Here is a 27,173-nt window from a genome sequence, read left to right as displayed (position 1 = left end):
TTGCCCTGTGCTGCTGTAAGGGTGCTGGCCGATATGTTATTGACAGGTGTATAAAAATGTATATGTATGTAATGATATATTGGGAAAAATCGTTTTCCATAAGATAAAAAAAAAACTTCGAAGACTATGGGATACGCCTCACGCTATAAAATTTTCGAGCCAGTAAACAGTAGCTCGGAACACTTCACACGTGAAGACTTATTAAAATATTAAATCATACAGGTAAGATCTTCAAAGTCGAGTTTATATCAGTATATGACCACAGTTGACCAAATAATGCAGAACATAACCTAAAATAGTGTTATTATTTTCAGGATAATCCACTAAATTCTTCCTTTTTCCTTTAAACTCGCAGCACGATTGCGTAGAAGGTATTTTTGGTCGTAAATCTGAAAATAGGCGCTTTTTGCCTCCATTGGTAATTTTTGTGTACCTTGGTTGTACCAGTCACACCATCTGCGCTGAGCTTTGCTTAATATGCCCTATTCCATGTGCTGGTTAAATAAAAAGCTTTGAAGAAACATGCCCGTTTTTTTACCGAGACAAGAAAGACAAAAAAAAGTTACAGCTCAATGTTGCCGTATCCAAAAAACAAATTTTAATGTTGGTGTCGAACTCATGTGCCGTATGCCGCCGATTTTTTCGTCATTCAGACTTACATAACATTACAGTTACCACAAAACATTTGCCTTTGAAGATTGCAAGAGAGAGAGAGAGACTACCTGCCTGCCGAATTTATTAGGCTGCATGACGAAATATCCAAGGCAAATCAAGCCATTTAAATCTATTATTTTGACAGTAGTATAGAGTACTTAGCTGATCTATCAGTGTCAGCACGGTTAAATAACTAATGTGATAATTTCCTAACCAAATAGTTTGTTTATTATGTTTACTTCTTGATTTTCACGAAATATATGTTTAAATTACATAATGTTTCGATTAATTGTGAATCGTTTCTTCACACCGCAAAGTTTGAGAACAGTGAGATCAATCACTCCTACATATTTTAGACCAATACATGTAACGTCAGGTGATAAAGGTTTTAAAGCATTTTTTAATGATTTGCAATACAAATTAGTGCTAATACTTACTTTTGTTTAGGTCTAAGACATGGTGAATATGAGTGGCAGGACCCTAAGTCAGAAGATGAGGTGTAAGTTGTGTTATTGCATCATATTCTTTATATTGTTTTCCTGTAGACATTTCCCACCGACCCCAAAATAATAGGTCAAAGTAAGATAGATGCTGATGATTCAGCGTTCTATGATTAGTAACAAGATCAATCAGATTAGATCCCCTAGGATAACCCCGAATAGGATAACCCCGCGCTCCCCCGCCGCGAGCAACGGTTCCTAATATACGTCTGTGTTTACTTTATTCGCAAAAATAGTTTAAGTGACGTTTCCTAGTTTTAATACGTATCAACAAGTGACTAGTACTACATACAATAAAACTGTGCAAAAAAAAAACATCGAAATGGTCCAAAAATAATGGATAATAGCAAAAACATTCAAAATCAATCAGTTACCAGTGAACATTTAGTTTAAAGCAGTGTTTGTGACTCAAATCAGCTGTGATTCATCAGCTGACCGAACCAGTTGTGTCGTCGTCGACGCTCCGCCTACTCACCGCAAACCTACTCTGACGTCACTAATTCTCTCGCATACGTACTGCGTTTTTGGCGTGAGTCATTATGTACGGCTGGCGTCGTGGTCAAGTGCACGACTTTGAATAGAAGAGTCCCATGTTCGAGCCTCGCTGGTTTACGTCCTATTTGTGATAAATTTTGTTAAAGTTATTTTACTTACCAAGGAACCCACTATATCATTATAAAATGGATAACGACAATATCACTATTCGCAGAGGTAGAACTCAATCGAATGATTCTATGAACACTTCATTTATATCAATAAAATCAAATCAGGGTTGTTTAAGTTTACCAGATTTGTCAACTATACAAAATATAGAAGTGGATGAATTAAAGTCGGAATTAACTACCGTAAAATTACAACTAGGCAATGCGAATTTAGAAATACAAAAATTAAAAGAAGAATCCGAAAACATGCATAAACAAATTGAACAACACCAAATAACGATTTCTAAATTGTCTAAGTTATACGCCGATTTGACTGGTTGTTACATAGACGAACCGGAAAACAATACGAAACCTCAGCTATCCTCCAATATAGTTAGTCCGTCTCTTCAGAAAAAGGAAGACAATGTTTTGCATGCATCTCCCATAGGCGAAAAAAGCGCGATCACAGAGATGATTGATCCGAAGCCGAATATAAAAAAGTCCCGACATTTGCGTATTGATGAGCCTACAAATAAAAAATACAACGATGAACAACGTAAACAACGTATTCTTATTGTAGGAGGAGGACAGTGTAGAGGATTGGCGTCTGCACTAATATCATCAAGAAAAAACAGCAAATTTTCTCACTATGACATCAGTTCCATTATAAAACCCAATGCAAGTACAGAAGAAATACTGAAATCATGTTACACAAACAATCTTGGCCAACAGGACTACGTGATCATATGCGTCGGCGAAAATGACCACAATCCAACAAATTATTTAATAGAACTGTCTTCGACATTAAAATATTTGCAAAAACGAAATATTAATGCTATTGTAATAAATATTAACTACAACAGACATTTAAATGAATGTACCTTAAATAATTTAATTAAAACTGTATGTCAATATTTTCCCACTAGTAAATACATAGAATTAGATCATTATTGTAGTAGATATTATAACCATAAAAAATATTTGTATGATTTGAGTTACAAAATTAATATTGTAATTGACTCGTATGAATACAACTCAAAATATTTAACATTTAGAAACTCTAGAAACTATCACGAAACCAGTTGTACTACCAACCGAGTGGATAAAGATATATCTCGGCAAAAGCCACGTAAAGGAACGATACCATTCTATTTTCAAAAAGTAAACAGCAATTCTACCAAGAGCGATGCATATACGAAGAATGACATAGGGAATGTTGTATCAAATGATCAACAAAGTAGAACATTTTTTCGTTCCCAGTCAAATTAATAAAATAACCCTTTTACACCAAAATATAGCAGGTTTGGTTAATAAAACGGAAATATTAGAAGTTTATGAAGAGGAGTTTTCTAATAATCAATTACGCTTAGATATCCTTTGTTTTTCGGAAACCTTTATCAAATCTGGAGAGGAATATAATGTTAATTTCAAAAATTTCAATCTTGCATCTTTTTACTCACGAGATGATATAAAGAGAGGGGGCGTATGTATACTTTTAAGGAAAAATTTAAATTTTAAAGAAATTCCTCTATGTAAGCAATCTTCGATAGACAGTGTATTCGAATGTTGTGGTGCGGACATAACATCGCTCGGTGTTGTAATCATCTGTGTTTATAGAACCCCAGACTCAAACCTTTCAGAATTTTTCACAAAACTTGAATCATTATTACATCAAATACAGTCACATTGTAATAAAAAAATTATTATAGCTGGAGATTTTAACGTGAATATGTTAGAAACTAATAGTGATTCTCAAAGGTTGAGCGGTATATTTCTTAATCATAATTTAGTACAACACATAAAAGAACCAACAAGACAAAAAAGGTGTATTGATCTCATTGCTAGCAATTTCAAAGATGGTGTAGGAAAAACTCACAACCTCTACCTTTCAGACCACAATACAGGCCAAACTCTTACGTTTAAGATACGGACAGAAGACGAAAGAAAATACTATTATAAAATTCAACGTAACTTCTCTAAAGAAAATGTCCAAAAATTTCAAGAATGTCTTTCAGCCCTAACATGGTCCGAAGTTATGAGCGAAACCTGTTTAAATAAAGCATTTGATGAATTTCATGATAACTTCTGTATGTTTTTTAATCTATGCTTTCCATTACAAAAAATTAAAGTTAATACTAACGCCGGGTCACCAAAATGGATAACAAAAGGTATCAGAAAAGCATGCAGACATAAACGTCAACTCCGATTTAACTGCTACAGGCATCACTAAAAAACTAAATAAATTTGTATTTGCTCTAAGGAAATTAAGGTCTATTTCTAATGAAAACATTGCTCGTACAGCGTACCACGGTTACGTAGCGTCAGTATTAAGATATGGACTTCTATTGTGGGGAAATTCAACAGACATAAAAAGGGCATTTATTACACAAAAAAAATGTTTAAGAGCATTGTATGGGAAGGGTCCTCTTGAGTCTTGTCGACCATTATTTAAGAATCACAGCATCCTGACTCTTACCTGTATGTACATCCTCGAGGTAGGAACTTTCGTTAGATCGCATTCGAACTATTTTACTAGAATCGGTGATATAGCCAACCGCAGATTTCCACATAGAGATCCCACTCGATTGGTAATACCAATTTGTAGAACTTCGCTTTTTGGTAATAATTGTTATGTCATGTCGGTAAAGGTGTATAACAAATTACCAAAGGATATTAGAGAGTTGCCAGAAAAACATTTTAAAACTCAATTGAGAAAATGGTTACTTGACCAATGTTTCTATGACATGGAAGAATTCTGGACCATGAGATGTCCATAATTTATAGTTTTATTTTAAGGAAATTATTGGCTTATTATTGGTTTAAATGTAAATTAGTATAATATTGTAATTGTAATTAAGGTACAAGTAGAAACATGATAAATTAAGATGACATTAATCGTGAAAATTTACATGCCGAGAAACGGCGAGACATGCTGGTCTATATCTTTTATTTGTAACACCTTTTTATACCGTGTTTCATGTAAATAAATAATTTCTATTTCTATTTCTATTTCTAAGAAGTAAATAATCTGATATATAAATCTTGTGCCAATGGTCTGACAACTAAGGATGCCGAAGACTGAAGTGGTGAAGAAATAGTAGGAAAGCAGACCCTGGGCTCCAACACTCAATGTCAGTGGAATGAACCGCGAAAATTATATGAGAGATGTATGTCACAAAAATTTTAAATGCCATTGTTTTGTGTTTGTTTTCAGAGTAAATATCACATATGTAGACAAAGACGGCAAAAAAACTAAAGTTAGAGGCAAAGTTGGAGACAACGCATTGTACCTAGCACACAGATATGGCATAGAGATGGAAGGTATGTAATATCTATCCCATTATACTTTATAATCAAGTTTCAGTATAAAAAAAAAGATAAATTCTAAAAAAATACTGGCCACTTTTAATTACAAATTAAAATATTTTTGTGGTGAAGATTATGATTTTACTAATGTTATAAAATGCTGTTTTTATCTATATTTAAATGGAAGTAGGGTTCCATTATATTGGTTGGTTTAATCATCAGCATATTCAGTCCTCCGATTCTGGGACCATTTTAACCAGTCCCCTGAGACACTATTTTGGGGTGAATGGTAACCCTATGTTGGCTAAATATTTGTTTTCTATAAGTGCTTATCAAACTATAAAAATATTTTTATCATAAATATCATTGTATTTACTTTTGTTTGATGAGTTCATATTAAAATTTTATTTCAGGAGCATGTGAGGCGTCCCTGGCTTGCACCACATGCCATGTTTACGTACACCCAGAATATTGTGATAAACTTCCAGAATCAGAAGAAAAAGAAGATGACTTACTGGATATGGCACCTTTTTTAAAAGAAAATTCTAGACTAGGTAAATGTTTCATATGCTTGCTACAAAATGCTATTACAATGTGTTCCTCTCTAAGAATAGGACCAATCCATACTCATACCCTTCCATGGATGTCGTACGAGGCGACTAAGGGACATTGCTGATAGGCAACAATAGCATCCCCAAATCCTCAAGGAGATGTAAAATCACAACTGAATCTTCAAAACATTAGTTTACTATGTTTTATGCTGACAACAGTCTTCACGACATCACAGCCACGAATAAAGTGAAGAAGAAAGTGAGTTATGATTGCTACAATTGGTTATGTTAGAAATCTATTTTTGCTCATAATTAATTATTTGACTATATTTAATTACGTAGTCATACCTACAACATGGTGTTTTTCAAAAAAGGCGTGAAAATCAGGGACCGGACAAACCGTCCCTTTGAAAAGCTTTCCCATATTCTTGTGTAACCTGTTCAATGGCTAACCCAATCCAATTACTATCCCTTGGTGAGGCTAACCCTTTCAAAGGATTTCCCATATGATATGGCTAACTCTTTCGAAGGGGTAACCCGTTATAGCGCTTACCCTGTTCGGCTTTCCCCTTAAATGCCTGCGGGGGGAGAGGGGTGTAGTTTTCATCACACCGGCTCCTGTGCAAATTTGCATAGCTCCGTGTGTGAAGAGCCTAAAAGACACGAAACGACACATCATGTAAATAATAACGCACCGCTTTACCGCACGCGCTTAGTAGGTATTTGTTGTGCATTGCAATTTATTCAAATTAAGACCGTACGGCCTACGCTTAAAGCATAAATTAGCCTGCTATCTGAACGGGTAACCCCTTCGTATGACTTACCTCAAAGAAAGGGTTTTGTAGTCGTTGATATAGCGCTTACCAAAGCAAATTGAACGGGTTACAGCACCGAACGGCTTTCGAAAGCAAACCCATTCCAAAAACCCCTTCAAAACTCGTGAAAGGGATAGCGGCCCGGTCCCTGGTGAAAATTATTAAATTGACATGACCTATAACAACTCGGTGTTGCAAGCCGATGTGACCACTCCCCATCAAATGGGCCACATGCCTGCTTGCTTGCTCAGTAATATATAAATAAAAAAACCTAATATACTATTGAGATGTTATCTTAAAAGCTTGTAATTCATAATTTCATTCTACAGGTTGTCAAATAGTACTAACCAAAGAGCTAGATGGAATAGAATTGACATTACCAAAGGCGACGCGCAACTTCTACGTGGATGGACACAAACCTCAACCACACTGAAATTATGGCTGCTCTAGTTGTAAGATGTCAATGTATAAATAGATGATGAAATAAAATTGAAATTTTTATCTCTGATAGTCATTCAAATATTATCAGAATGATACTATTTTAAAGTGAGACAAACAACTGTAGTGAACAAAGGGTGTTTACAGATTTTAACAAATCATATGCATAGTGCACAGTCCTTGATTACATTAAATACACATAAAACATGTATCTCATCTAGAAGTATTAGAATAGCTCACATTACATTGGTAATGTGAGCTATTCTAAAACTTTTTTGAAGATGAAACCCTTTTGGAAAGCTAAATTAAAATTTAACTTGTTTTATGTGTATAGGGGTGAATTGTCGAGCATTTCATCAGGCGTGAATTTACCACCCCAATTTAGAAATAATAATCTGGAGTATGTAATATTAAATTTCAATACCGAATTAGGATTTTTTTAATTACAGAAAAAATATTTTGATGGCCGTATGACGTAAGCGTGAATGCTCGAAAATTCACCGGGAGGCGAAGTGCGGGTTAGCATTTCACGTCTCACCATCGAAATGTGACACAGCGAACCAATCACATTGCGCCATTGTGACGCAACGACAACCATACTGCAATGTCATTGGTTCGCTGCGTCACACATCGAATCGTTTCGATGGTGAAAAGTGACAATACAAACCCTCTGACAACTGACACTGTTACAATAAGTTTCATATAACTTTAATAATGTCCGCGGAGCCTCAAACACTGAGGACCAATGTTGTAGACGAGACTGTAGGTACATTATAGTCAAACATAACTATCTTGTTGTGTTTGGTGTTGCAATTTAGGATTATTGTAATATTTCAAAAAGGTATCAAAAATTTGTTATCTATTTTTTTTTTATGTTGCGTAAGAATATGTGAGACTATGTACATAAAATGTACTTGTTATTTTTTTTTATATATGTTGAATACATTGTAGATAGTATAAATAAAACTAGAAATAAAATGTTTATTGTAAATTCAGTCTTTATTATAATATTATACTTATCACAGTTTATTTATGAAGTATATCCTATCTGTGTCTCACTAGTATTTTTCAATATTCGTCGTCATAAAGCGATATATCTCGACGACTATATACCATAGAAAGAGACAAAGCTATTGCGTGTTGTCTATTTTTCCGCGTGCCTTAGAATCGGACTTTAAAAAACTAGAGGGCTAAAATCAACCATACATGAGTTTACGGAATGGAAACTTACATCACTTTCTCGTGTGACTTTCAATATGTACTTTTAACGATTGCTTATAGACAGTCCTATAGCTACACTTGTCGCAATACAGCGTATTCCTCTCTGGATAATGCTTCTGCATATGATAATTCAAACCGGTCACATCGGAAAACCTTTTCCCACATACATTAAAATCACAAACGAACGGCCTATCATTTTTATGTATACGTTCGTGATTTTTCAAATTTGATTTATTATTAGTCGCGTAATCGCAAAATGCGCACTTGTTCCGTTTTTCCGTCGAATGTGTGTCAATATGTTGCTTATAATGGGACAATTTATGCGTTCTATATCCACAAGTGTCGCATACATGTCTTTTGTTTTGTACCACATTGTGATAATTGTTTAAATGCTCTACTAGTTCTTGATTATTAATAAAAGCCGCATTGCAGTGATGACAAGAGTATACATTTTGTATAGTATGTTCTCGTGTATGAGTTTTCAAGTCTGTTAGTGATATGAATCTTTTCTTGCACAGGTGACACGTAGGTTGGCTAGTTCGTCGTTTTTGTAGAATATTTTTTTTTACGGGACCAACTTTTTCCGGATGTTTGAGGGTCACGTGGTATCTTAGACTGGTGATCACAGAGTATGCGCGGTCACAAAAGTTGCAAATTAGTTTGCCATAGCCGTCGATTTTTTTGTACCAGTTCGCTGAATAGTGTGATGTATCTGAAAAAAAAAATCTTATTTTAAATGCCAAACATACATACATCGGCCATGATTGTGGCGAATCGAAGTACAATGCTGGATTTTTCTTGCGTTGATATAAAGCTCATGTTAAAATCCAGCGATGTACTACAATTTCGTCTAAGCTGCTATTTATCTAGCGATGTGAGACGAAAATGTAATTGAACACCAAAAGTTTGGATATTTGGTTGTTACCCAATCATGCCTGAACCGCTGAACAGATTTCGATATTTTTTGTATATTTGAGTTTGATTTGTATGAAAGTTGGAGACAGAAAATGGTTGACAAGATGATGTTTTCAAACTATGTAAAGTTAGGTAATCTAATCTATTGATATTAACGGGTTATTAAGTCGTAGTCTTAGAGTCATTGACGTTAACTTTAACCTGCGCAGAACAACACGAAGCATTCTACCTAATCGGCGGCGCGCAGGTTAATGTTAACGTCAAAGTTTACTGGTGCAACTGAAGCTAAGAATAGTAGTAATAGAAATACAATGACAAACTTAAGTAAGACAGATCTTTATGTTCGGTTTTCATTATGGTTTATAGTTATAGTTTTCAGAGTTAATTAACATTCTTCCAATATCTCTTAATAACTCCCTCCGTCTATCCAATACCGTCATATTTTACACTTTATTGAAAACAATTAACTGAAAAATAAGTACAAAGATTATTACATTGGGTCCTGAAAAATAATTTCTTTTTAATATTGGTTGTTTTCATGTATTGTCTTGTCTCACTCACTCAAAATCGAACAGACGGATACCAATGAATTTTAGTGCAATAATGGAATGGAACATTACATGGTATTATTTTATACCGAAAATCCCGCGGACCACCCTTAGCTAAAAATAAAAAGGCAATACAATTGATAAAAATAATCGAAACTTTTAACTTTTATATATTTTTTAAATATTGTTCTGCGAACTTGTGTTGAAAGATTGCACAGATTTTGACGAAATTTAGCTCAGAGATAGACTACATCTCAAGAGTAACAAAAAACGCTTACGCAGTCACGGTCAGCTTATATAGAAAAGCAATACTCACTCACATCTACAGAATCGAGTGTATACCCTGAATCATCCTCCTCTGAATCGTCAGAGACTTCAGTTTTATCTTTGTCCTGAAAATTCATTATTTTTAGAATCTGTCTCAAGGTGTTTTCACTGCTTGCTGATAAAGTACCTAGTAGGTACTCTACCCACCCATCCTATCCCAACTAATATTATAAATGCGAAAGTAAGTTTGTTACCTCTATACGCATTATCTACTGGACCAAATGATGAAATTTGGTAGGAAATAACCTGCAATTACACATACGGTACATTTTATCCCCAAATTCCCACTGGAGCGAAGCCCCGGGGCGCAGCTAGTATATATCACACAGCGGTAAAAATTATGTTTCTCATGTGTTGGACAGGCTAACTGGACAAATACTACACAGATTTATATGGCAGTTAGTTTATCTGTCAGATTACAATATTATATCAGAATGTGGTGAAACAGGCTCAGTTTCTCTGTAGGGTTTCATTCCACAAAGGGAAACACGTTTTTTTCCCCACCTTAACACTGGTGTGATGCCGATGCCACGTGTACTCCATATGAGTTTTAAATTTCATTTGTCATTGGGAGTCAAATAAATACAACAGCGCGCAAATTTAAAACCGCCACCAACCATTTAAAGCGCCAACTATCCAATTTTTCTGTAATTAAATAATATATTCCCAAATCACACTTATTTGAAAAAAAAGTGCTTTGATAAGTGAAATTTGGTAAGATTGTGTAATCCTATAACCTGGATCACACCATCTTACCAAATTTCACTTGATTTGGTCCAGTAGATTGGGAGAAAATTGGTTGTGACACATGGAAGGACAGACAGACACACAAGTAATCCTATAAAGGTTTCATTTTTTTTTATGGAATCCAAAAAATCTGACACCAATGTTAGCAATAGCACTCTTGTCTCCTACAAGAGTGCTATTGTTAGTAGTGCTAGTGCGAAGACATACTTGCAACAATGGTGTAGCTTCATTGGCCCTGTCTTCTGGATCAGGAGTCTTTCTATCTACTTCCTGTAACATATTTCATTATCAGAACAAGCATTTATTAACCAAATCAAAGGTATGGCGAAAATACTTTCATTGTATATTGAAGCGGTGGTTCTGCAATGGTCAGGACTCACACCTGTGAACCGAAAGGTCTCAAGTTTGAATCCTACTCTTGCCACATGTGTCTTTCATATTTTGTGACAACCCTAACTGCTATGTCATTGCTGGCGGCTGTTTCTCACAGCAACAACAGTATCTCATTAAACTGTGGTCATATCATTATATATAGCATAATAATATCTTTTTGGCTCACCAAAAATTAGATTTGAAACAATTTAAAAATAAGTTACCTGTAATATGTGTGCAGCTTCATTCTCCCCTAGAAATGGTACAGGTATATTGGGTAATTTGATACCAGACTTCGAGCTGGTTATATGTACAGGGCTATGGTCATTTTCCTCTGACTCTTCATTATCTATTTCAGATGTATATGTAGGTGGGGGGTAATTTTCTGAAGATTTCGCATGTACTATTTCCGATACTAATGCATCGAGAGAAATCTTTTCTACAGTTTCATCTTTTTCCAATTCTGACACAAGAGTAGCAAGAGGATCTTTTATTAAAGATTCTTCATCATCTGTTTCCAGTACATTTACATCAAGTGGATCTTTGTCCATGGTTTCCTTATATTCTATTTTTATTTCATCTTCCATGTTGGACTGTAAAAAATGTTAAAGTAGAAAAATTAAATTTAATATATATATAATAATTATAATTAAACTAAAAGTAGAATACTTCATATTCATTTCCAAGCTTAGATTGTACGGTCACATTATGAGAAGGGACAAGAGTAACAGTGTAAGAAGGGTTATAGATTTTAAATTTAATGGGAAAAGAAGTAGGGGCAGGCCAAAAAAGAGATGGATGAATGCAAATGCGGAATGCATTTGGCAAGATATGGATAAAAAGGAAGTAACAGATTGGTTAACATCAGACAGGGAGAAGTGGAGGAGGCTGACATGCTGTACCACTTAAAGTGAGTTAAGGGTAGGCTGATGATGACTTCATTTCCAATTCCTAGCCTATTTTCATATTAGGACTATGAAATGAACATAATTTATGTGTTGAATACTATGTACCTGTTTTAAAATAGATTGAAATAAAAAATCAATTTATGCTCATTCTTATATTATAAACGGGTGTCTTTAAAAAATACAAATAGTAACCTTTATTAATAATATAATAGTAACCTTTACTATGTGGCTTATGGGAATATGCTATTGCTAGGTATTGGTAAGCTGTAAAATATAATTGAATGAACTTACACTAATAAAAGCGTTTATTCACATAATCCTTATATTGGATACTACCGACATTTTTCTATGAATATAATAATAAAATTTGTAACTATAAATTTTTCATCAATGAAAAATAGGAATGAAAACAAAAACAAACAATAAAATTGAATGAGTGAATGATATTGATAGAGAAATGTTGTAGAATCTAGTTTAGGTGTTGCTGTATCAAAAATTTTGTATTCTACCAATAGCAACTCGAAAAGCATTGTCGACCCGAGTTAACGAGTGTCGACTTATGTGTCTGACTTATGATTAAATGGTGTAAAAATGGAAAGACTATGCTGACTTTCCTTCTCCATTTATTAGTAGGCGGATACTGTATTATCCTTCCACAATAAAACAATCCATGTTTTTTGGTCTTCAATCATCCTTTGCTTAATGTAATTACTTCGTAAACCCGTACCTACTCTTCATTAATAAATATGTATTACCAACAATGAATGTGAAGGACGGATCTATTGAATTATACTATCTAATAATAAAGAGGTAAATATAGTAAAGTTTTACTATTGTTGACGTTGTAGTTAAATAAAAGATATAAGAAGTTCATATATCTGTGAGTTGAAGAAGTGAAGAAAACTATTTTTATAAAGTAAGTATTTTTGCCATTGTAAACAATCGCACCGGTGTTGCCAGCCAACAGAAGACAGCGCCCTTATTAATTTTTTTCACTTTCTCGACATATTGGCACGTACATATGTCGACGACTTCAGTTGTGCAGTGGTAAAGTGCTTGCCTCTGAACCGAGAGGTTCCGGGTTCGGTCCCCGGTCGGGTTACGATGGAAAATGATCTTTTTATGATTGGCCCAGGTCTTAGATGTTTATCTATGTATGTTTTGTTTTAAAATATAGTATCGTTCAGTTAGTATCCCATTACACAAGTATAATTATTAATTATTAATCCTAACATATAATTATATATTATTTTATATCTAAATTTTCTGGCTTTTTGTACCCTTAGTACATACTAAGTACATTCGTAGACATGTACGAAGTTGTAGTTCATGACAATACCATTTAAAGATAACAGTTAAATATAAATAGGTATTGAAATAAAATAAACTCAAATTTCTTCTTATATCATGATTTTCATTTTCCTAATTTCTATTATTATCTGTGGACATAGTCTCCTCCTCTTTACCTCTCCGCGTCTCACCTCATCCCTCCGCTTTTTCATTCGTTCAGTTTGTTTCTATTTCATTCGTTCAGTCAGTCTGCTCGCGACCGTCTAGAGGGTTGGTATGGTCTTTCTGTAAACCACATAACGCGATTCGGTGTGATTTGTGTTTTGTTTAGTGGTGCACGATGGCTTACAACGGTAGTGGTGGCAAGAGACTATGTACTGGGACTGAACTCGACGTTGAAAGGGTAAGTTTTTAATTTTTTGAAGTGATAGCGAACCTCCAACTTACGTAGAGCCGTCGAAAAATGGCCGTGTTTTGGACGTTCCCTTTCATGTTTTGTATTTTTAACTAGAATCGTTCTGTTATTTTTGGATTTTAATCCCCTGTATATATAAATTTAATGTAATTACTGCACCTTGGTGTTATCAAAGTTGTGTGTTGTCATTCACACGTTCCTCTGTTATTTTGCAAATTTTGAGGTTACATTTTGTTGACATTCGCTAGTATTTCAGTATTTTTAGTTAAATCCGCGATAAGATATTGCTCGCGTTGTGCTAGTCGTCGAAAGCGAATTTTTCACGTGGCGTGTCCGTCTTGGAAACACTAAAATAGCGATGTCTGCGTTGTAGGTACGCTGTCAATTAATGTGATTGACATTCCTTGGTCATTAGGGTTGGGCGGGAAGCACGGTTATTTTCTGGGTCGAAGACAATAGCGCTTTGAAAATTCTCGTCTCTATTTCGAGATAAATTTAGCATTTAATTTGCAAATTTCTAATAACGACATTCACGGCATTCCGTCTTAATTAACGTTCCATGAACTCTTTTCGTATCTTTCGTACAAGTGTTACAAGTGTTACATATCAAAGAATTATTCCACTAAATAATATTATATAAGTGTTTATAAAAGAATACATACTATGAACATTTGGGTAAAATTATTGTCCATCCAAAACTCATGTTATTATAAACTTTTCAAATTTAAATTATGGATCAAGAATAGTGAGTACCTCATCAAAGGACTGTTCAAATTCATAATGTACTATCCTCCAATATATATACAATATAGTCCTAAAGTGAGGAAATATCCTAAAATCACAGATTGTATAACAATGGTAGGTATATCCAAAAGGTTCAAATTACCAAATGAATAATAAAATACTGTCCATACATGACAAGAAATATCTTTAATAAACTAAAAGTGATAAATAATGACATATTTACTATCACTAGAAATCAATAGCATTTATATTGGAAATCATTGGTCTATTCTAAATTTTGTAACAAAAGATAATTTGAAAAGAAGGTATTCCCATGAATATAATTATTCCCACATTGAGTTCCTTTTTCAAACCTAAATTGACACTTTATTGTTCCATATTTGAAAATTTCAATTGTATTGGTTATTGATGATGTATCAAAAATATCATTTCCAATCGGTATGAATAGATATTAACATAAAGAAAAAGCAATATTATCAAAACATAATAATTTAAATCATAGTCCTTAAGAACCAGAAAATCAAATGCATTTCCACCAACTAAATCTGTATGTGAATAAAGTGTACCTGTTTTATTTTATTATTGACTCCGATAAATAGTACCCTTTAGACTCCGCTCCTAAATTTATGAATAAACTTTGTACTAAATATGTTTAAGTATTAAATAGTATAAAAATCAAAAACCTATACATATGTATTTACATAAGAAAAAAAATTACAAAAGCCTCTTACACTAAGAATTTTAAAAAATATGTTTTAGTTAGGAAACTAAAACATATTTTTTAAAACCTAGGTACCTATCATCATCTTGTTCAAGTTTAAAAACAAGACATGTTAAAAGCCATTAGTTTTATAGCAGAGTTAAAAATATACATTTAAATGATCTCTTGATCATCAGCTGTTGTAATAAATTATGATGAAAGAATGACAGTTGAAGTTCTAAATTTAAATTCTCTCTTAGAACAATAAGCATGGGCAATTTGAATTATTTTTTTAAATTTGTAAGTGAAACTGAGTGGAATGATTTATTGTCATAGACTTGAAAAAGTACCTATTTTTTTATTTGTCCACTGACTAAATGATTCATTGTATTCTTCAATGATTGAATTGAGATTGAGGGTCAAGGGAATTTTATTGTTATTTTAAATAAATTTCGACGAACATTGTGAGAAAATTACACAATAAAAAAATTGTAATCAGCTCGTGATGTCAGGGATGTTTACTTACCCTTGATAAATGATTTCCGAAATTCCGAGGTATTTTTTTAAAGCAGGCGTGATTTACGGCTTGTCAATATTCTCACGGGACACGCCCACAAAAAATATTTTGCGTTGCAAGCAAGAGATTAATTTTTTTTGCTTACGGAAAAAGTATTGAAGTGGCCAGTGCTTTGTCATCAATCTTCATCATATTCATTATGTCAGAAACAAGCAGTGCGAAGCAAAAATTTTAGGCTTTCGGTGTTTATTCTGAGAAAATAAGACCTACCTACAATGTTCTTAATTCAATTTCATGAAACAATGGAATTTTGATTAATAACTAGGTACATCGATCCAAAGAAATCAGAAAAAATAAACTTTTCTCGATGTCTTCCGAGCGTCGTCGGTGCCCAGCGTCTGCCTTCAACTCTGTTTTGTGAATGAACATTATGCAAAAAATTCAAACATGTATTTTTTGTTTTGTTAACATTTTCAGCCTGTCAAAAATTTTCTTACTCCTATACAGCTTTCCACTTCAAACAGAGTTTACACACAACTAAGCGTCTAAGTTGGCACTCATTAAAAGCGAACAGATGTCGAAAACCACAAATTGACGGGGAGCATCTGGGCCGGGAGATTGAAATTAAATTGCACTAATTACAAATTCGATAAATTCGCTCGTCGAGTGGTCGAGTCATACGCAAAATGTCCCCTAGTCGTAAAATGTCTCTTTGTAATGTTTCTTTTGCAAATGTCTAGAACATTTGCAAAGGGACTTTTGAATGAATTTTAATTTTGATTTCGCTTATAACTTTTAAATTTATAGACAAAGATACTCGTAGACAAGACAACAAATTATGAGTGTTGCCTATTTTAATACCCTGTCGCATAACATTTTGCGAAGGAGACATTTTACGACTTGGGGACATTTTGCGAAAGAGGCGTTTTACGCCGGGCCTGAGCCGTCGAGTGATGGAGATGGCTGCTAAAAGGCGTTCAGAATAAATAACCTGGCTTATATACTTTTGGTTCGTGACTCAGTGCTGGGTATATGCCTCGTTCCGTCCACTTGAACCATCTCTGTCCTGGGCCATCCTTATCTTGTTGCCAGCAATTGATGGTTCTTATAACCGTCCTATTATAAATAAGGGCTAGGGCATTGATCGTTTTGAATTTTCGTCAAAATCTTACATCCATTACTACTTGTTAAGCATCAGATTATTATTTATTAAAAGCTTTATATATACCAAGATGGTGAAAATGGCGAACTTAATGTTAAAAGCTTTAACTACCAATCAAACAAGTCAAGGAAAAACGGAAAGATAATTCATAGAGATAGGTTAAATTTACTCTTATCCAGATCTAATCTGAATTGATGTCTTGGAGAAAAGGCTGCGGTGAAGTTTGTTACGTCGCTTTATCTTCACCTGCGCTTTGGAAATTGGCAGTAAATTCACGTTTTAAATAAATGTTTGACGTTAATAAGTGTTGAATCATCAATTTGAATAATTGTTCGACTGGTGTTCGACCTGTCCCCTTTGATGTTTCTGATCCTACCAACTTTAAGCTTTACCACAATCTTCCTCATCCTTTTAAGGAGATGCTACTTCGTGCCTATAAGTTTCATCAAAAAAACCTTTCGCCTTGGCTGCAGTTTCTATGTATTTATAACCTCTTATCGTAGAATCACCCATATAATCTTGCCTCCCACCTCGTTCTCGTATTAGGTATGTTAGTAGTGTTAGAAACAATAAATAAATATTGTATTAATACATAAATAAATAAATAAATAATATATTAATTGTATGATTAATACGGACTGATCGCATTGTGTAAATATATTTTAAAAAGTAGTTGTTATGACCGGTGAGATTTTTGCCGCTAATTTTGTGAGCGATCAGTCCTCGATGGTTAGAGAGAATAAACGCTGTTGAAATGTAAGTACGTTTTATTATTTAATTTATCTCTATTATAATGAATAATTGTTTATCATCACGCTTATTCATTGCATAACACTCGTTATTAGAAAATTCAAGTAAATCTACGTGTATATTTCACTTCTGAAACGCGGGAATAGTTGACAATTTCAAATATGCCCAATGAACCTCTAAATTTATTTGCCATGTTCCCGGCTATCCTACAGTAGCTATTGAAGATTGATCGATTGAATATAAAAGTTATATGATGTGTGAGAAAACCGTAGAAACTTTCGTAATCCATCAAATTAAACTTTTCAATTGTTACTTTTAGTTAGTTGGTATATACCAATCAGTATGTAAAACCATATTTTTTTACATGGTTTGGAATATATAAAAAAAAAACATAATATACATATCCTTCCTCGCGGATTCTAATTAAATTAAAAGAAAGTACTATAAACTGTAGATTCAGATGAAAATTCGCCGACAAAACGTATTCTATATAAATATGTAAATATATAAATATGTATATGTAAATTATTCTAGTCCTGTGTCAGTCTCATCGCTCGCTTTCCCGTGACCCAAACAATGTCTTCCTACCGGTTAGTTACAACCACCAAGGTTGTAACTAACCGGCCTGTCTCGGCCACCACTCGGTCACTGCTTTGGTCGTGATGATGGTCTTCTCTTCGAGCCAAGTGTCGCGCCCATTCCCACTTTTTTATAATCGTACTAGTTGCCTAGTAGGCAAATAGGCATGCAACCTTAATCGATGACTTCGTTACATACCATATTCATCATCATCTCATCCCTTCCCTGGCCATTGTTAACCATAAGCCTCTTTTATTTTACGTTAACCTTCTCTGTCTGTCCTGTTGCTAATACGACGCTTACGTCGATCGGTGGAGTAAGACGCTGACCGAATGGTAGTCTGGGATGGGCATGTTAGTATACATTATTTAAATCTGGACCGTGTAAAGATAAAAAGAATTTCCCTAACGAAACAAAATGAGTCATTAAAAACAACTATAAATACATCAGCACTATGGGCGTGTCTGACGCAAATCACCTAACATAATACACCTAACATAATATAGCGCAAATACCAAAACCAAATGGACGTCCGTCATCGCAGGCAGAATTTCAATTATGAGGTAAAATGATCCGCGTCACTGCTGTCATCCAGACGGGTTTGACATTTGTGGTGAGTCATGCGCGGCACACGCCAAGAGGCGTGACGCGGCGCGCGCGCCAAGTTATCCTAGAACGCGATTGGCCCGGAAATGATGCTGGGAATCGCACGAATTAGCACGCCCTATGCTTTCGCTTGTATGCTCAGTGATGGAAGAAAGAAAGCGATGGTGGTTCAATGGTTAAGACTCCTGTGAAAGGTCCTAGGTTTAAATCCTATTTTTGGCACGTGAATTTTCAAACTGACTCGCGTGTATGGTAGTTTTCGTCAACCAATTGCTTCCGGCGAAGGAAATCATCGTGAGGAAACCTGCAAATTGCTATGAACAGGAGAACTGCAAATTGCTATAATTCCATTAATAGCTGTCGGGATAGCAACCATAAGTATCCTTTGAAGAAAAATGTTATGAAGAAACCTGCTCTCAACTTGATAATTTAACCACAACATCAGTATTGGCAAGAAAGCCTTTGTGTTTCATTCTACGCAATGACCACGACTGTAAGATAGCAACCCTGTCACTGTTTCAGAATCTCGTCCACCGATGAGCCAGATTTATTGAAGTCGTTCTTCGGCCCAAATCAAGTGTGTACATTTACAGTACAGTCATCAAAAAATATTTGAGATTTTCATAAAGAATTTGTTACCATTTAGTTGTGCAGTTTACTGTACAAACTACATGAGATTTAAAAAAAGTTGCTTCCGTCGCATCTCGTACAAACTACTTTCTCGGATAGACACAACAGAGACGGTTGTTTATGTAAATATTCAGACTTTTATTTATGCTAAGTGGCGATGTCAAGTAGAGTAGTCTTTGGCTGCTAAAGAATAAGTTCCTTGACAAGAATTTCATTTTAGTCCTGGATTTGCCGTTCAGCGCACTAATCCGAATGGCACCGATTTAAATTGTTCTACTTTGTTTTGTCTGAAAATCGAATGTTGGTCGGATACTACTTGTTATCGTTTTATTCATTTCAGTTCCTTAAATTTCGTCCTATCTAAAGCTACTCTGAATAATTGTTCGTTTAGGTCCTCTTCGTTTATGTCTTCGCTTTCCGGCAATCTTTCTTCTAGTGTATTACTAGGGGGTTAGGTAACCCTAAAATGGACATAGTCCACGTCTATTTTTTGATCTATTCGTTGTTTCTCATAAATACTTGAGAGCGATGCATTCCTTAGCTCCAATCTAAAATAAACCTTACGACAAAGCTCTAAAGCACACATTTCGACGGAGTCTGTAATCCCTGTCCTACTTCGAAGGAATAGGTCTTAGAGCAAATTTGAATAAACAGGTTGAGACCTTTGGATAAGAATCTCAAGTTAAATCTTCGTGACCCTTTTACGTAATATAGTATTATAGAATGTTTACTAACTAGTTTCACTTGAGTAAATACCTGTGTGAGCGGTGGTAAAGGCTTAATCTAGGTTTAGACACGCATAAGTAATAAAATAAGCCAACTGAGACTGGCTGCACCTGGTCTAGCCGGCTAATACCTAGGTGTAGCCGCGCTTCGTGGTTTAGCCGTAACATAATAAACTAATAGGTATGATTGATTGAAATGAATCGATCTGTACAATATAAACCATATTATAAATCATGCTAATCAATCATACATTTGATTGAAGTCAAGAGTTCTGGTCCTGCTATTTTTGTGCACACCATCTGGGGGTCGTTCACCTCTGGGTTAACTGTGCCATATGTTAGATCGATTGTTTATAATATTAGTGTTCATGTTCAATCAGTCTAATATTATAAATGCTATTAAAGCATCATGGATGTGAGTGATGGTTCAAAATTTGATGATTTTGCTAGTGCAGAAAAATCGATAGTTTTATTATCGGGTAGTCGTCGTTGAAAAATCTAGAATATGCTATCGAGAATATCGAGATCGCTAGAATATCGATAATTTACATCAGTTTAATTTTGATGAGATTCATACAATAGTACGACGGACTTGTTAAAGGCGAAACAGCCGCCAGCGGTTATAATTTAGTCAGGGTTGTCACAAAATATGACAAACGTGTCACTGTATCTGTATTATTTGATATTATTTTCCAAAAGTTATACAGCCCTTGATTTAGTTCCCAGCGCGTTCTATCTCGCGAGCGGAACGTATCGTTATGCGCACAGCCAAATGAATCACAGTATGGACAGAGTCGAACTAGTCTAGCATTTGTTCGCCCGCTCCGCTTTTTTTGTCCGCGATACGCTGCACTCAGGACTCGCGCTAACTTCTCAGTTTCTTTAGACTAATAGCGGTATAAACTATGCAGGACGTGCATATTTTATTTCAGTGCTCATTTCCCTTGATTGCCACACTACACTACTGTGTTGTCTAGCAATAAACGGCTTAGCTCTTCCTGTGTGACAAACTCTATTATAACGTAGACGTCCGATTTCTCTTTCATCAGATAACATTGTGACTGTTATTTTCCGACGGTTACATGACACTTTGTGATCTTCGGGAAACAGAGACAAAACCACGGACCAAAAACAATGAAGAGAAGTCTTATTGCCATTGCTTTACCATAACTTGTGTGACGATACACGGGGCTGAGGCAGGTGGAGAAAAGAATCGCCGAAAGGGAGCGCGAGGCACGAGCAGATGCCCCTCCCCATCGGCGAGGACGAAGAGGCAGGGCACAATATGCCCGTCGTCTACTAGGATAGTGCTATGAGGCAACGCCGGGGGGCGTAAAATGTTCGCGATCCCATGGCGCCCCCAATAACGGCAGGTGCGGAAACGCCGCAGGGGGGTTTAGTGGGTAGTCCGGGCACTAGGTCTGGGAGTCACACACTCCCCGGGAACAGTGTCCCCGGGGGCTGGTGCCTAAATGCATTTCCCCTGCGAATAAAAAAAAAGGTGGAGAAAAGAATGGGTACCGCGATGGACCCTTTCCGAAATAAGCCTTGCCCCTTTACGTGACTTCTGTGTGCATTTCATTGTAGCTGTGCTGTGGATAGGTTGCATTCTTTACAAAATACGTATGCATTTCAGTACTCGTGCACTTCTTCAAATTTGAACTTGTCAACAGTCTTAGTAACACATTTTTACATTATTTTTTATTAATTTTTTTTACATTTTGCGAAGTGCACGTTTTGCGTCAGACCCGTTGATCAGGCAGGGTCACGGGGACACCGCTAGTCACAAAATTACGTGGGCTGTCGAGCGATGTCTCCGCAGGTATGCGCGTCGTAAATGTCAAAGTGAACGTGCAAATAAATTCTGATATTAATCTTGCATCTATTGCATATCATAACACGCGTGTAGTCTCGATTCGTTTCGTGTAAGGGCCGTTACAGACATCTTAATTTTGCCGTGCCAAAATTGATAGAATTTTGATCTATTGTCACGCTGATAGTCTTGTTAAAACCCAGGTGGGGGTGGCTACCAAAGTTCCAATGTTATTGATTTTGAAAATGTAAAGAGCTTCGCTCCCGTTGGAATTTTGTATGTATAAATGATAAGGAATAAATAACTGAAAATTGCATTAAAATACGTGGCGTGGTTTAAAAGAAGAAAAAAAAACTTAGAAACATGTGAGGCGGAGGTCGACTTCGTTTTATGATATTTAGTGATGCAATGACAATCTGGCTAGGCTGTGAGTGGAGTCAATGTTAAGCCCGAGTTAATGGATAACTGTATGAATCTATTTCACATATACACTGGTATTTATTTCTTAGGATTGCACAATGTATGTGCGCGAAATATTTAATCCTAGATGCTCAGTGGTTAGCGCGCTCGGCCTGGTATAGTTAGTAGCGGTTAAATCACTGTCACAATGGTCGGTTATTGGATGGGTGACCAAAAATGTACATCTTGAGCTTCTTCGTGCTTCGGAAGGCAAGTAAAGCCGTTGGTCCCGGTTGTGTTTGCAGACGTTAAAACCCGCCAATCATGGCCCATATTCCTTATCCATCCATTAGGACGGCTCTAACAGTGGAGACGTTATGGTTTACGGCGTAAATGGCTGTTGATAGTGTGATACACCCCTAAAATATTGTTTATTTTGGCTGTTCGTCTACCATTAGCCTCTATTTAATGGCGCTCAAAGAAAACAGATGTCATAACTCTAGATCGTAAAGGGTGACGATTCGATGTTCGTTATAACGACTCACAAACACATTACATAATTTGATTTATAGTTTTTTTAGTGCACGAGTAGCTGGCTAGACGTAATTATTACTACATAATTTTGTAGTCATCAAGTGTTTGTCCTTTTATTGGGCATCTGTCTGGTCTTCGCTTTCCTTCCTTTTTCTTATACTTCATGGTTGGTCTTCACAATATTTAGTTGTCAGACCAGACGTATATCATCCTTGACGACATCACTTGATGGGTTGGCCCTTCTGCCAGGACTAGGCGGAACCGTCATAGCCAGAGATTTGATTCCTACGTAATTTGATAATTTTTCACCTAATTTGTATACACAAAACGTGGCCGTCCAAGCGTAGGCGGCCCTCCTCGAGTTTTCTGTTCTATTCTAATAGTCACAGACATGTAGGCAATGCGCAAGTTTCTAATGCGTTCGAGCTTTTGTGACACCGCACATCCAACATTCTGGATTTCAGTCCAATGCGGCCTTATATCACACCTTTCAATATTTTTCAGACTGCATTTTATTTAACTACAAAACCAAATAGAGAAACGAAACGACTATTTTATTTCGCACATAACGTAAAATCGAATCGTACAGACAGGAATATAAATTTGATGGCGTTCAGAATCGTTCGTATTATCGCATGGAAATAGTTATGATCGTTCGGTCAGAATTTGGATCCTTTGAACTATGCGTTCGCGAGTGCCGTCCATTGAAATTATTGACGCTAAATTGCCATATATTCTGGAATTGTGCGTTTAGCCGGCGTTGAATGTGTCAGTGTATTTTAAAGTAATACAGACGGAACGTCAAAATCCTCTTGTGATTTTTCCCACGACAGGAGGCAAGTTATAAGTTTAACGTGTCTGTGTCTCAGTATCGTGGAACGGCCAGAAGATCCCATGCCAGCCCCATCGGCACAACCACGACCATTCTGACAAGAGTGACAGACTAAAAAGAAGTCTCAGTATGTTTGTCCGTGGCATCGTAACAGCCAAACGACCGAACAAATTTTCGCCTTTTTTTTGAAACGGTATTTAATTGAGAGTGTTCTTAGTATGTTTGAAACACGTTTGTTCAGCCTTTTGGAGATTATAGGAGGATTTCTTAAATTTTAAATTTCTATCGTGGTATAGATAATAATCGCAGTTTTCTGTGAATCGCGTCATAGTCGCGACAAAAGCCAAGGTAAAGGTCGTCTCGTATAAAAGAAGCTGAAATCTATGTATATGTGTATAATGGAAAACACACTATCGACAAAAAACTCGTTCTTAAATTAATTGTTATTTTCTTAACTCGTAATCGACACATTTTGACATCGGTATTCCAATTTTGAAAATTTTTAAAGTTAAATTTAAAGAGAATAAATGTCCACATTCATTGGTTGTCTCATTCTAGGGCAAGAACCACACGTCCGATAACCCCGCCATACGACACTGTCTAGTTCTATTGTACATTTATATACTAAGTCGGTGATATGTAAAATTTTCATCCGGACATATTATTTCGTCATAAAGTTGAATTATTTCAAACGCTAAGGGTATTATTACCCCTTTATAGACGATCAATCAACGAAATTATTCAATAACTCGTTACCGTGTCGTTTAGTCAATGTTGCTTGGTTACCATTTATTAACGGGCTGTTGTTTGTGTAGCAGACTATTTGTTCTTATTAAATTTTACTGTATATAATTTTGATATAAATTTAGGAGCCTACTTTAATGAATTGGTGACAAGGGAGCTGTATGTGGTCCAAGTTGTTCAAAACATTTGGCCAGTGCATTTCGTAGCCGATAAGGATATTGCAAGAGAATGTAAACTTTTTAAAATTATCGTTGAGATATTGTCCGAGTGACGTAAAGAATTGCGTGCACATACAGACTATTGAAAATCCGTATTATTCGACAGTGCTAGTCAGCCTCTCGCCCTTCAAACCGGAACACTACTATGCAAGCACTGCTGTTTCGCAGCAGAAATAGTTCAGTTTCCTAAAAACGAAATTTTGCAAACCAAAAATAATTTCGTAACATAAATAATCGTAAATTAAACTTACATGATACCATGTAAGTTTGCGAACTGTCGCAACCTCAACTGTTGTAACTAACAGATCGTCGTAACGGGAAAATAAATATATTCTCTCTGGTTGGTACCTTACCTGACCCTAAAGCATATTCCATGGCTATTCAAGGAGAACATGAGACCAGTTTGATGAGATCCTTTGAACCCTGCACTGTAGTGGTTTTGACATTATATGCAAAAGTTTCAGGCAAATTAATAAAACTTATGATTATATCATTATTTTCATTAAAGTACCTGAAATAAAATAAAATATGTATAATAATTTGTCGTCCGCTCTCGTCCGTAACCTGTTCCAAACACCACATAGCGTGCCTCTTCTACTTTATTCCGCTAATGCCGGCTTCCCGTGACAAACAGTCGACGTTACTACATTTTTGTACTGAGCCACGAAGGTCGCTCCACGGCTCCACATATGTGAATGTGAGGGGAACTTTTGTTGAAATGTTTGACAATAGTCCTGTGTAATTGTTTAGACTATTATTTTTCCTCCGTAGGACGAAAAAATATTTTTAACGTAGACCGGGAACACAAAATTATATGGACATAGTCTCCACTTCATTGCTTCGGAAGACACGCTTAACAACTGAAAACAACCGCGACCAACGGCTTACGTTTGGTCCCGGTTGTATTTTCAGTTGTTTAAACCCGCCAATCCGCATTGGGCCCGCGTGGTGGTCATGGCTCATACCCCATATTCATCCATAAGGAAGCCTGTTGATGATGATGAGTCTACATTAACCTAAAAAATAGGAAGTGTTTGTATGTGTGTAAGGAGTAATCTTCAGAACTACTCAAACTCAACAAATTTCCAAAATACATTCACCAGTAGGAAGCTACTTTATTTTAGAATGACATAGGGTACTTTAATCCCAAAATTAGACGACCTCGATGGCGCAGTGGTAAAGTGCTTGCCTCTGAACCGAGAGGTCCCGGGTTCGATCCCCGGTCGGGTCATGATGGAAAATGATCTTTTTCTGATTGGCCCGGGTCTTGGATGTTTATCTATATATGTATTTGTTATAAAATATAATATCGTTGAGTTAGTATCCCATAACACAAGTCTCGAACTTACTTTGGGGCTAGCTCAATCTGTGTGATTTGTCCGTATATATTTTATTTTATTTATTTATTCCCACGGGAGCCTCAGGACGCAGCTACTGCTACTTTGTACGTTTGTGCGTGCATCATACAAAAACGACTAAATGAAATTTAATGAGGTTTTCACATGTGGTCAAAAATCTAATTTGGGTTTTGGCGAAGGTATTATACTATTAATAGTGGAAAGGCCACAAAGCTTAATACTTGTATTGTATATTAACAATATCAATTGCTGCGCGGACGAACAATTATTTTGCAATAGTGCTAATCATGAATTCTTCGTTTAACGTTCATTTTCATTTCTATATCCATACTAATTTTGTAATAAATAGTGAATAGGCTTGTATTTCTATTGAGTAACGAATAAACTCAAAAACTACAGATTTTGATGAAATTTGTCCACAGTCCTCGAAGAGTAATATTATGCTACTTTCTATGAACAATTTGTCTGAAAGACATGCCGCCAGCCATTGGAATCCCACCTGGATTCCTGTCGCTTATAAATAAGATGTTTGTCACAACTGCAAATGGACTATTAATAGATGCGAGTGGCATACGATGACATGAATAGATGTATTAATCATACGTAGGGTTGGCAAAGATTGTGTCAAATATGTTGGGCCAACGTTTTGCCAATTGCTAATATAATTGGTGAACTTTCGAGAATTTTGACCGATTATTCTTTTTTTTTATAAATCTGTTTCTAATATAAAATAACTAGTTGTTGCCCGCGGCTCCGCCTTGGCCGTAGCCTGTGACACTCTCTAACCATCTCTACACTAAAAATGAACTCAATCCGGTGCTCCGTTTTGGCGTGAAAAACGGACAAACACACTTTCACATTAAAATATTAGTATGGTTTTAGAGTTTTGACAGCCCTGATCTTGCACCCCGTAACTAATCGTAATTATAATCGGAGTTCCGACGGCGTTCAAAGAAGCGTAACATCAGAAATTATCACATTAGCTGCAACTCCACAAGATTCCTTTGAAACTGATTTGGCATAACAACGCCATTCATACTTTGATGTTTGTTTAGTGTGACACTATTTTGTATGTTTTATTCACCGGAATAAATTGTGTTTTGGAAGGATTTTCCACTCCAGATTAAGAGCGCTGAGATGACTACGTAATTAGGTATATTATCTCATTTTCACGTGTTCTCGTGTATGTTGTGATGCCGCGAAGAAGAAAAGCC

At 35.8% G+C, this 27,173-nt stretch overlaps 3 protein-coding genes across 14 annotated transcripts in view; 2 read left to right on the top strand and 1 right to left on the bottom strand.

Annotated features, from left to right (window-relative positions):
• Positions 1 to 819: 819 nt before the first annotated feature.
• Positions 820 to 7,924, top strand: Fdx1 (Ferredoxin 1). The gene is made up of 5 exons (XM_053764686.2): positions 820 to 1,030; positions 1,102 to 1,153; positions 5,010 to 5,116; positions 5,515 to 5,655; positions 6,797 to 7,924. Exons 1-5 carry the CDS (start codon positions 931 to 933, stop codon positions 6,898 to 6,900), a joined length of 504 nt encoding a protein of 167 aa, XP_053620661.1. The 5' UTR covers positions 820 to 930; the 3' UTR covers positions 6,901 to 7,924.
• Positions 7,879 to 12,385, bottom strand: LOC128681086 (zinc finger protein 62 homolog). Of its 9 annotated transcripts, XR_010370248.1 has the most exons (6): positions 12,235 to 12,385; positions 11,260 to 11,628; positions 10,871 to 10,933; positions 10,421 to 10,561; positions 9,910 to 9,981; positions 8,700 to 8,838 (listed from the first exon to the last, which is right to left on the bottom strand). XR_010370248.1 is itself a non-coding variant. In XM_053764677.1 (5 exons), exons 2-5 carry the CDS (start codon positions 11,620 to 11,622, stop codon positions 8,138 to 8,140), a joined length of 1,203 nt encoding a protein of 400 aa, XP_053620652.1. In that variant the 5' UTR covers positions 11,623 to 11,628; positions 12,235 to 12,385; the 3' UTR covers positions 7,879 to 8,137. The 9 variants fall into 9 exon arrangements, 8 of the variants coding, with proteins under 8 accessions (XP_053620652.1, XP_053620653.1, XP_053620654.1 ...); XM_053764677.1 differs by lacking the exon at positions 10,421 to 10,561 and having other exon boundaries at positions 7,879 to 8,838; positions 9,906 to 9,981; XM_053764679.1 differs by lacking the exon at positions 10,421 to 10,561.
• Positions 12,386 to 13,468: 1,083 nt separating this feature from the next.
• sm (smooth) overlaps positions 13,469 to 27,173 on the top strand; it is a 287,193-nt gene continuing 273,488 nt past the window's right edge. For 3 of the 4 annotated variants that reach the window (XM_053765034.1, XM_053765035.2, XM_053765033.1), the window contains exon 1: positions 13,469 to 13,636. In XM_053765034.1, the coding sequence (XP_053621009.1) occupies positions 13,574 to 13,636 (63 nt within the window). In that variant the 5' untranslated portion in view covers positions 13,469 to 13,573. The remainder of the gene's footprint in view (positions 13,637 to 27,173) is intronic. The other variant, XM_064436843.1, reaches the window with a different exon arrangement.

Source organism: Plodia interpunctella, chromosome 26 (assembly GCF_027563975.2).
Source record: "Plodia interpunctella isolate USDA-ARS_2022_Savannah chromosome 26, ilPloInte3.2, whole genome shotgun sequence".
NCBI classification, from domain to species: Eukaryota; Metazoa; Arthropoda; class Insecta; order Lepidoptera; family Pyralidae; genus Plodia; species Plodia interpunctella.
The sequence above is the reverse complement of the archived record's forward strand: the minus strand, read 5'-3'. Positions and strand labels throughout refer to the sequence as shown.

Bases quoted from the DNA above. Each gene is read 5' to 3' on its own strand.
- Fdx1 (XM_053764686.2), top strand. From the start codon at position 931: ATGTTTCGATTAATTGTGAATCGTTTCTTCACACCGCAAAGTTTGAGA. The intron at 1,154-5,009 runs GTAAGTTGTGTT...GTTTGTTTTCAG, and splicing joins CCTAAGTCAGAAGATGAGGT to AGTAAATATCACATATGTAG. The intron at 5,117-5,514 runs GTATGTAATATC...ATTTTATTTCAG, and splicing joins ATATGGCATAGAGATGGAAG to GAGCATGTGAGGCGTCCCTG.
- LOC128681086 (XM_053764677.1), bottom strand. From the start codon at position 11,622: ATGGAAGATGAAATAAAAATAGAATATAAGGAAACCATGGACAAAGAT. The intron at 10,934-11,259 runs GTAACTTATTTT...AATATGTTACAG, and splicing joins AAGCTGCACACATATTACAG to GAAGTAGATAGAAAGACTCC. The intron at 9,982-10,870 runs GTATGTCTTCGC...ATGAATTTTCAG, and splicing joins AAGCTACACCATTGTTGCAA to GACAAAGATAAAACTGAAGT.